General features: G+C 42.4%; 1 protein-coding gene across 2 annotated transcripts in view; it reads right to left on the bottom strand.

Moving 5' to 3' along the window:
* LOC123994561 (inter-alpha-trypsin inhibitor heavy chain H5-like) overlaps positions 1 to 8,108 on the bottom strand; it is a 15,369-nt gene extending 7,261 nt beyond the window's left edge. The window contains exons 1-7 of one of the 2 annotated variants that reach the window (XM_046297303.1): positions 7,876 to 8,108; positions 7,718 to 7,762; positions 6,950 to 7,113; positions 6,248 to 6,358; positions 4,811 to 5,082; positions 1,599 to 1,768; positions 1,080 to 1,196 (exon numbers count right to left, since the gene is read on the bottom strand). In XM_046297303.1, the coding sequence (XP_046153259.1) occupies positions 1,080 to 1,196; positions 1,599 to 1,768; positions 4,811 to 5,082; positions 6,248 to 6,358; positions 6,950 to 7,113; positions 7,718 to 7,762; positions 7,876 to 7,998 (1,002 nt within the window). In that variant the 5' untranslated portion in view covers positions 7,999 to 8,108. Of the gene's footprint in view, positions 1 to 1,079; positions 1,197 to 1,598; positions 1,769 to 4,810; positions 5,086 to 6,247; positions 6,359 to 6,949; positions 7,114 to 7,717; positions 7,763 to 7,875 lie in introns of both variants that reach the window. The other variant, XM_046297302.1, reaches the window with a different exon arrangement.
* Between the last annotated feature and the right edge of the window lie 2,367 nt (positions 8,109 to 10,475).

Here is a 10,475-nt window from a genome sequence, read left to right as displayed (position 1 = left end):
TAATGTTTTAGTCATGGTTTTTGGGAGCAGTATTGTTGCCTTGCTAACTCTGTAATGGTTGGACCTGACGCTGCCACTCAAAGACCCGGCCCTTTGGAACAGCTGTGAGATTCCATTTCCTTGGTCCAGAAACTCTGTTTCTCTCACCCCCTCAAACACACACAAATACACGTAAACACACACACACACCACAGCTATTTACCGTATCCATGCTACAGCTTGTTTCTCGACTGTACTGGGGTTTAGAAGTTGCACAGAACGAAAAGCCTACTAAATGAATATGAAATTTGGAGTCGAGTGGGTATGATAGAGTTAGAGGGGTTACCAGATGCCTATAGACTGTAGGGGGCAAGGGTCAGAGCCATAGACAGACTGAGTGCTCTATTGTAGGGAGAGATCAAAGCCCACTTGTTCACTACAGAGTGGTCCACTGGGGGTGGAGGGGAACGGGGGAGGGATCAAGGGGTGATGATGCTGTCATCTGGAGTGTTTACATTGCGCCAGAGACAATGACGTCTCTCCTCCATAGCATTCAATTCAATACGACTGCAATAGTGAACTTTGAGCATGTTTCCAGCATTTCAGAGTATCCATCAATCAGTTTCTCTTTTCTGTTTTTTCCACTCTAAGTCTTTGGGTTTCTGGATCTGCAGAGGAGCAGCTGCTCAGATGAAGTATCAGATGATACCAGAGGGATTATAACGCAATCTCCCAGAAGGAAGGATCTGATTTTGATATTACCAGACCAGTGTGCGAGTATTGCGCCAGAGACCGGAGAGGGGGCGGACTGGGGGTAATATTCATCCTCCGCTGCTACACTAACTCAGGTATCTCAACGGCTTGATCACAGAAATGTGAAGGACTAAAGTCAAACTAAAGTTGACTCCACCTGGAATTTATTAAAACTCACAGATTCCCCGTAAGCTATACAGTATATATTTTTCATCATTGTATTCAGAAGGAAACCATGTTTAATGACAACAACAACAACAAAAGGAGAACGAGAGAACAAGATGTCTTGACCCTATCTAAGCATTGGACACTGGTGTGATGAGAAGGGTTTGACCGTAACCGGCTACCTGTCTGATCTTGGTGCCCAGCATAGAGGCGCTGGTGTCGATCACAAACACCACGTTCTTGGGCACCACCGGCAGATCCTTTGGGGCGAAGTAGTGCACAAAATGGCCGTTCAGAACCTGAGAGAGAACCAATGAAATGTTAGACAGTTCTCAGTAGCCATGAGCAGTAAAACAGAGCCCACCAACACAGTGTCCACAGGGCTGCTGGACTGACGGTGTGGTTGTAGAGTGACCCGGGAGGGGGTGGATATGGTGCTAGAAAATGAATGTGTTGACGGTGGATGAAGGCTATGGGACCCGGATGTGTGAGAGTGTGTGTGAGAACCAGAGAGATGTGTATTTGTCCTGTTTGATCCTTGATTAATGCATGCAGTTTTCATGTATACTGTGAAGCGGAGATACATAGTTTAAATGTTCATATCTACCATGTCTGGACAGGCCTGGTCACGGCATGACACATTTACACTAATCGCGGGAGCGTTGGATGTGTGTGTGTGTTTTTGGTGTGTAAAATCTGACCTGTATGTCTCCTATCCCCAGTTCTCTCTCCACGTCATAGTGCACCACAAACTCTCCCAGCATGCCACTGGTGGTGATCTTAGCCTGCTGAACGATGTTGGGGCTGAAGGTGATCCTACAGAACGTCTTATTTTGTTTGATCACCGTGGAAACGGGAAGAGCAGGCTTGGCTGGTGGTAGGAAAACATTAAGTGTGTGTGAGAAAAAGCTGGGAAGTGTGTGTGTGTGTGTGTGTGTGTGTGTGTGTGTGTGTGTGTGTGTGTGTGTGTGTGTGTGTGTGTGTGTGTGTGTGTGTGTGTGTGTGTGTGTGTGTGTGTGTGTGTGCACGTGTGTGTGTGTGTGTGTGTGTGTGTGTGTGTGTGTGTGCACGTGTGTGTGTGTGTGTGTGTGTGTGTGTGTGTGTGTGTGTGTGTGTGTGTGTGTGTGTGTGTGTGTGTGTGTGTGTGTGTGTGTGTGTGTGTGTGTGTGTGTGTGTGGGGGGAAGGGTGTGCTGAACTAGAGATGCTCAACATTGCTCATAGGAAGGTTAAATAGATTGCAATCTGTTGGAATCTGAAAATTTGAGCATTGGCCAGGCATTTTCAGAGATGCCAATATCACTGCAGAACTATTTCTAATGTTAGATAAAGTGCATTCGGAAAGTATTCAGACCCCTTGACTTTTTCCACATTTTGTTACATTACAGCCTTATTCTAACATTTATTAAATAGTTTTTTCCCTCATCAATCTGCACACAATACCCCATAATGACAAAGCAAAAACAGTTTTTTAGAAATGTTTGTAAAGTTATAAAAAATATAAAGCTGAAATATCACATTTACATAAGTATTCAGACCCTTTACTCAGTACTTTGTTGAAGCACCTTTGGCAGCGATTACAGCCTCGAGTCTTCTTGGGTATGACGCTACAAGCTTGGCACACATGTATTTAGGGAGTTTCTCCCATTTTTCTCTGCAGATCCTCTCAAGCTTTGTCAGGTTGGATGGGGAGCGTCGCTGGACCACTCTTTTCAGGTCTCTCTAGAGGTGTTTGATCGGGTTCAAGTCCGCGCTCTGGATGGGCAAACGGTCTGAATACATACATGTAAATAAGGTATTTGTAAAAACCTGCAAACATTTTTAAAAACCCGTTTTCGCTTTGTCATTATGGGGTATTGTGTGTAGATTGAGGAGGGAAAATATGTAGTTAATACATTTTAGAATTAAAGCCGTAACAAAATGTGGGGAAAACAAAGGGTTCTGAATACTTTCTGAATGCACTGTATATTACACACCTAGTATGGACAAAGGGTTCTGAATACTTTCTGAATGCACTGTATATTACACACCTAGTATGGACAAAGGGTTCTGAATACTTTCTGAATGCACTGTATATTACACACCTAGTATGGACAAAGGGTTCTGAATACTTTCTGAATGCACTGTATATTACACACCTAGTATGGACAAAGGGTTCTGAATACTTTCTGAATGCACTGTATATTACACACCTAGTATGGACAAAGGGTTCTGAATACTTTCTGAATGCACTGTATATTACACACCTAGTATGGACAAAGGGTTCTGAATACTTTCTGAATGCACTGTATATTACACACCTAGTATGGACAAAGGGTTCTGAATACTTTCTGAATGCACTGTATATTACACACCTAGTATGGACAAAGGGTTCTGAATACTTTCTGAATGCACTGTATATTACACACCTAGTATAGACAAAGGGTTCTGAATACTTTCTGAATGCACTGTATATTACACACCTAGTATGGACAAAGGGTTCTGAATACTTTCTGAATGCACTGTATATTACACACCTAGTATGGACAAAGGGTTCTGAATACTTTCTGAATGCACTGTATATTACACACCTAGTATGGACAAAGGGTTCTGAATACTTTCTGAATGCACTGTATATTACACACCTAGTATGGACAAAGGGTTCTGAATACTTTCTGAATGCACTGTATATTACACACCTAGTATGGACAAAGGGTTCTGAATACTTTCTGAATGCACTGTATATTACACACCTAGTATGGACAAAGGGTTCTGAATACTTTCTGAATGCACTGTATATTACACACCTAGTATAGACAAAGGGTTCTGAATACTTTCTGAATGCACTGTATATTACACACCTAGTATGGACAAAGGGTTCTGAATACTTTCTGAATGCACTGTATATTACACACCTAGTATGGACAAAGGGTTCTGAATACTTTCTGAATGCACTGTATATTACACACCTAGTATGGACAAAGGGTTCTGAATACTTTCTGAATGCACTGTATATTACACACCTAGTATGGACAAAGGGTTCTGAATACTTTCTGAATGCACTGTATATTACACACCTAGTATAGACAAAGGGTTCTGAATACTTTCTGAATGCACTGTATATTACACACCTAGTATGGACAAAGGGTTCTGAATACTTTCTGAATGCACTGTATATTACACACCTAGTATGGACAAAGGGTTCTGAATACTTTCTGAATGCACTGTATATTACACACCTAGTATGGACAAAGGGTTCTGAATACTTTCTGAATGCACTGTATATTACACACCTAGTATGGACAAAGGGTTCTGAATACTTTCTGAATGCACTGTATATTACACACCTAGTATGGACAAAGGGTTCTGAATACTTTCTGAATGCACTGTATATTACACACCTAGTATAGACAAAGGGTTCTGAATACTTTCTGAATGCACTGTATATTACACACCTAGTATGGACAAAGGGTTCTGAATACTTTCTGAATGCACTGTATATTACACACCTAGTATGGACAAAGGGTTCTGAATACTTTCTGAATGCACTGTATATTACACACCTAGTATGGACAAAGGGTTCTGAATACTTTCTGAATGCACTGTATATTACACACCTAGTATGGACAAAGGGTTCTGAATACTTTCTGAATGCACTGTATATTACACACCTAGTATGGACAAAGGGTTCTGAATACTTTCTGAATGCACTGTATATTACACACCTAGTATAGACAAAGGGTTCTGAATACTTTCTGAATGCACTGTATATTACACACCTAGTATGGACAAAGGGTTCTGAATACTTTCTGAATGCACTGTATATTACACACCTAGTATGGACAAAGGGTTCTGAATACTTTCTGAATGCACTGTATATTACACACCTAGTATGGACAAAGCACAGACTCAACACATCCCACACTCAAACTGTACCAGGTGTCTTCGCTGCACTGGCACCACTGGCTACTGCCGTGTTGCTTTTGCCGTTGCGCAGTGGCAGCACCTCCAGGTGGGTGATGGTGGAGTGATCCACAATGGTGACGTCCACACTGAGACGGCTGACCAGCTGCAGGGGTCTCAGGCTGGTCACATGCTCATACCTCCCCAGCCTCCGCTGGAGCAGCTCCTCATAGGTCAGCATGAACATGGCCCGGTTACGACCTGGGATACTGGCCCCCATCCTGAACACCTCCACCTCTGGTTCACTACTGATGGAAGAGAGAGAGTTGTGGAGGGGAGTGGGGAGGAATGGAGGAAGAAATAAGAAGAATATAGAGGGGAAAAAAGGGAGAGAAATAGTTGGGGAAAGAGGAGGAGTAGGGAATGAGTCATTCCAAGTAGTGACATCATCAGTGTGGAAGGGCAGTGACTGCCAGGAGCACTCCTCACTGGACTCAGCACTGGACTCAGCACTGGACTAACCAATAAGCATTTCCATTCCTCTATCTATCTATATCTCTCTCTCCTTCTTTATTTTCTCCCTCCCATTCTCCCTTATGCTTTCTATCACTCTCCTTCTCTCCCCTCTCTGTGAAAATGTAATGCCCTCTATGTAAATCTGATTTCATTTTACAAGTGGGATTTTATGGACTGGCAAGTAGAAGCACGATGTAATTTCTTCCTGTCAGAGATTGGTCACAGATTTATGTGACAATAGTTCTTCATTTCCAGTCTCTGGAGCTATGATCGAGCCCTGCTGCTCAACTCCAGGCAGGTCAGAAACACATATTCTGTGGTCAGGTTGGTGTTTGAAGTCACACTCCAGTCTCCTTTTCACCTCGTTTAACACCAGATTTACTTAACAAAAGGCACAGAAGCCTTTCCTCTTTGGTTCTCCATTGCTCCTCTATTGTTCCCAAAAACAAGGTGGAGGCTAGAGGGCATCATCAGATCAACTCATTGAATGGCCTTACTCCATTAAGTTTTCACTTGTGACAAAAAAAGCACTATTTTCTTTTACCATAAGTGTGTGTAGATTACTGTATTTATATGTGGAGTTTTGTATTTCAACAATGAAAAGTTCAAAAGTAGCCGGGGTACATCTTTAAAATAGGCTTTTATATGGGATATGAACCTGTTTCTACTGGCATGGTAGTAGCTAGTGACTCCAGAGGACTCTAGAGGTTGTACTGGCAGACAAGGTTAGACACTGGTGATTGGCCACACACACACACACACACACACACACACACACACACACACACACACACACACACACACACACACACACACACACACACACACACACACACACACACACACACACACACACACACACACACACACACACACACACACACACACACACACACACACACACACACACACACACAAGAACACAAGAACACACACAAGCACACACACTTTTACCTCTGTTCACCTTTCTCCTTGTTCTTGGGTTTGGCCTCATCCCCCTTCCCCTGTTTGACCTTCTTCTCCTTGGGCCTGACCTCACTGGGGTAGACACGCCCCCCAATGATCCTGTGTTCAGGGTAGAGGTCAGGGGTTAAGAGTGGAGATGATCACCCTAGTAAGTAAACCTTACAGTTCAAAACTCTGTCTAAGAATCATTGGGGAAATCCTAATGTCATTGTGTTAGGCCTATATTACTGTGATACATAAAAGTAAACAGGCTTCTTCCGAGGCTTCTGGACTATGTCTCTCATGGTCCAGTGAACAATCTAGTAAATAGAGATGAATGAAGGGTTGTGACCACAACATAGTAAATTACCTTTGCACCACTGAACAGTCACAGGCCCCACACTAACCTCTCCCATAGCAACAGAGCCCTCATAAACCCATACAATGATTGACTGGCCACAATGGCATGCCATGGGAAGAGGGAGAATATGGCAAGAGGGGTAGTAATCACACAACAATAAAGTGAGAAAATAAATGAGAAATCTAAATAAATTGAGGGGGAAAGATACATTGTCGTTCACTTGCAACACGTGTACACAATCTGAACCATATTAGACTCAGACTGACATGATCTATTACCCAGAAGCATATATCTAGGCTACAAGTTTAAAAAAAAATACAATTACGCATCTGTTGCGTTTTGGCGCTTACATGGTAAAGTTCGAGACATAGGCATTCTTGGGAATCAGGAACTGGAAGACGCCCTCGGCGGCGGCGGAGTGCCGGTTGAGCATGGTGCACGACACCGCGGTGAAGGCGTATCGGGAGATAATGGTGGTCTTCACCGACAGCTCCTGGATATGTGGTTTGGTCTCCTACACGGTTGGACATCAACATGTTAGGTTCATGTTTATTGCTGATACCTTAGGTTTGATTGGTTTGTAATACATTTGGTTAATTTAAATCTGGCAGTGATTTATGTTTTTCATGTCTCGTCGATGGGACAGCACAGCACTGCGTTCACGCACACACACATGCTGCGCACTGGCCACTGTTCCATTCCCTTCATTTCCAGTGGCATATCGTTCCAAACTCCTTATCACCAAGTTGGCGGGATATATTTTATATTTTTGATTGTATTTCTGGATAGGATGTCCAGCGATTTCCACGTATCAGCAGTACAGCCCGGTGCGCTTGGCAGGTCTCTGCGTGTCTCACCCAATGAGAGTTTTCGAGGATGACAAACTGCAGTGCTGAAATACCCATCCCTCTACTCTGCTTTCACGAAATACTTTTTTTTCTGACATATTCTTCAATTGTTATCAATGAACAGCATTATGCAACATGCAGATCTCTTTGAGAATGAATGCGGATGATATTTAGTCTACAGTAGCCTAGTCAACACACACAATGACACACAAGAGCGCAAAGGATGCATACGGGCAGAAATGTCAAGACATTCAACTCTGTAATCTTTACCTTAGTAAGCATGGATTTCATCTGGCGAGGCACTCTACGGGGAGACTGAAGTGGGAAACAAAGTAGATTGGTTAAATAGGGTTCCAATGAAGTTCTCAAAATATATATATATATCAATGTTGCCAAATTAAATAGTTCAGAGTTGAAATGACACTCACAATATCCAAATCAAAGTCGGGAGAAAGACCCTCCTCAATATTAATATCCTCGAACAGTCCAAAAACATACGGATTGTAACACATCAGTAACGTCAAAAACAGCATGTTTACGTCCATATCCATTTACAGTATTAACGAACAAGAGCCTGCGGGTCGTTCGGATCAGAGTGACCGAATTGTGAGACGATGGATGACTGAGGACACTTGACTCGCAGCGGCACGCCCACCCGCGGAGTCTTCGACCTCGACTGGATTTGTCACGTCGGGGCTCGGGGGCTGGGGCCTTAGAGAAAAAGCGCCTGACCGGAGTCACACACACAGGCACACAACTATTACAATGTGTAAGCCACTCCAAAGCCCATCAATTACCTCTATAGTCTTCATTCACTATTCGCCTTGAAGTTGACCCCACTTTCACTTGGACTTCAAGGGCAATGTGGTTAATTTAGCCATGTGTCACTGTCACGTTTGAACTCTCAAGAAGGTTCATAGTTTTGCTTATTAACTGCATCTATAAATACAAATGGCGTACACGTATGCAGTATGACACAAAGGCAAAATGATTTAACCTTAAAAGGGCAAACGGGTAAATTGAGCAAAACCTCGTAATTTCGAAACCGTTTTGTTGTCCTTCTGAAATTGTATGACTTTGTCAAGCAACTATTTAGAGACAAAAAACACAATTTACTATTATTTTGGTGTTAATATGGAGGAATGGAGGAATGTACAGTCGTGACCAAAAGTTTTGAGAATGACACAAATATTAATTTCCACAAAGTTTGCTGCTTCAGTGTCTTTAGATATTCTTGTCAGATGTTACTATGGAATACTGAAGTATAATTACAAGCATTTCATAAGTGTCAAAGGCTTTTATTCACAATTACATGAAGTTGATGCGAAGAGTCAATATTTGCTGTGTTGACCTTTCTTTTTCAAGATCTCTGCAATCCACCCTGGCATGCTGTCAATTAACTTCTGGGCCACATCCTGACTGATGGCAGCCCATTCTTGCATAATCAATGCTTGGAGTTTGTCAGGATTTTTTTTTTTTTTTGTGGATTGACAACAAGTCCTCAATGGGATTAAGGTCTGGGGACTTTCTTGGCCATGGACCCAAAATATCGATGTTTTGTTCCCCGAGCCACTTAGACATCACTTTTGCCTTATGGCAAGGTACTCCATCATGCTGGAAAAGGCATTGTTCGTCACCAAACTGTTCCTGGATGGTTGGGAGAAGTTACTCTCGGAGGATGTGTTGGTACCATTCTTCATTCATGGCTGTGTTCTTAGGCAAAATTGTGAGTGAGCCCACTAGCTTGGCTGAGAAGTAACCCCACACATGAATGGTCTCAGGAAGCTTTACTGTTGGCATGACACAGGACTGATGGTAGTGCTCACCTTGTCTTCTCCGAACAAACTTTTTTCCGGATGCCCTCAAACAATCGGAAAGGGGATTCATCAGAGAAAATGACTTTACCCCAGTCCTCAGCAGTCCAATCCCTGTACCTTTTGCAGAATATCAGTCTGTCCCTGATGTTTTTCCTGGAGAGAAGTGGCTTCTTTGCTGCCCTTCTTGACACCAAGCCATCCTCCAAAAGTCTTCGCCTCACTGTGCATGCAGATGCATTCACACCTGCCTGCTGCCATTCCTGAGCAAGCTCTGTACTGGCGGTGCCCCGATCCTGCAGCTGAATCAACTTTAGGAGACAGTCCTGGCACTTGCTGGACTTTCTTGGGTGCCCTGAAGCCTTCTTCACAACAATTGAACAGCTCTCCTTGAAGTTCTTGATGATATGATTCCTGTGTGCACATGCTTGTGCATGCACAAATTTGACTAATGGGTGTTATAATAAAGACCATAGGCAGCTTGTGAGTTCAAAGTTTGGGGAAGCTTACAGTTTCTCCAATTTATCCTACCATTTCTACCAATCTGTGTGCCAGATTTGATTATTTTAATATGCATATTTTCAAGGAACAGTTTAATTTCAATAATAATGTTTTTATATTTTCAAAATGATTGTCATGTAGTTACTCTTAAAAATCTTAATTAAAATCATACAAATCTAAAATAGAAATTACATTTATGCAAGAGCACCAGAAGTTAGCACATGGAACTCAGAGATAGCCTATCGGCCAATGCAGTAGTAGGCCTGTAACTTCCATCATCAACTAAGTAAAATACATAGGCCTAAGGCCTAGTGGTTAGAGTGTTGGGCCAGTAACCAAAAGATTGCTAGATCAAATCCCTGAGCTGACAAGGTAAAAAATTGGTTGTTCTGCTCCTGAAAAAGGCAGTTGCAAATAAGAATTTGATCTTAACTAACTTGCCTAGTTAAAAAAAGCAGACAAATAAAAACACAGAAATTATCCTGATTAAAATGTAGGTTTCAATCACATTAACCTCTCTAATCCAGTTCTATATGTCTTAACTTGAGCTATTGCTAGGGAAGTGCAACATTGTATCAACTCAGAAGGTTGGTGTGCTGAGGTGGCACACACTCCCTCAATGTTATTAGGATAGAGAAACAAAAATGGACAAAACTCCTAGATGATTCAGATCAACTTTATTATCCCACCAGGGGGAAATTCATTTGGTCATG

The sequence above is a fragment of the Oncorhynchus gorbuscha genome, linkage group LG14 (assembly GCF_021184085.1).
Source record: "Oncorhynchus gorbuscha isolate QuinsamMale2020 ecotype Even-year linkage group LG14, OgorEven_v1.0, whole genome shotgun sequence".
NCBI classification, from domain to species: Eukaryota; Metazoa; Chordata; class Actinopteri; order Salmoniformes; family Salmonidae; genus Oncorhynchus; species Oncorhynchus gorbuscha.
This window is presented reverse-complemented; position numbering and strand designations above follow the sequence as displayed.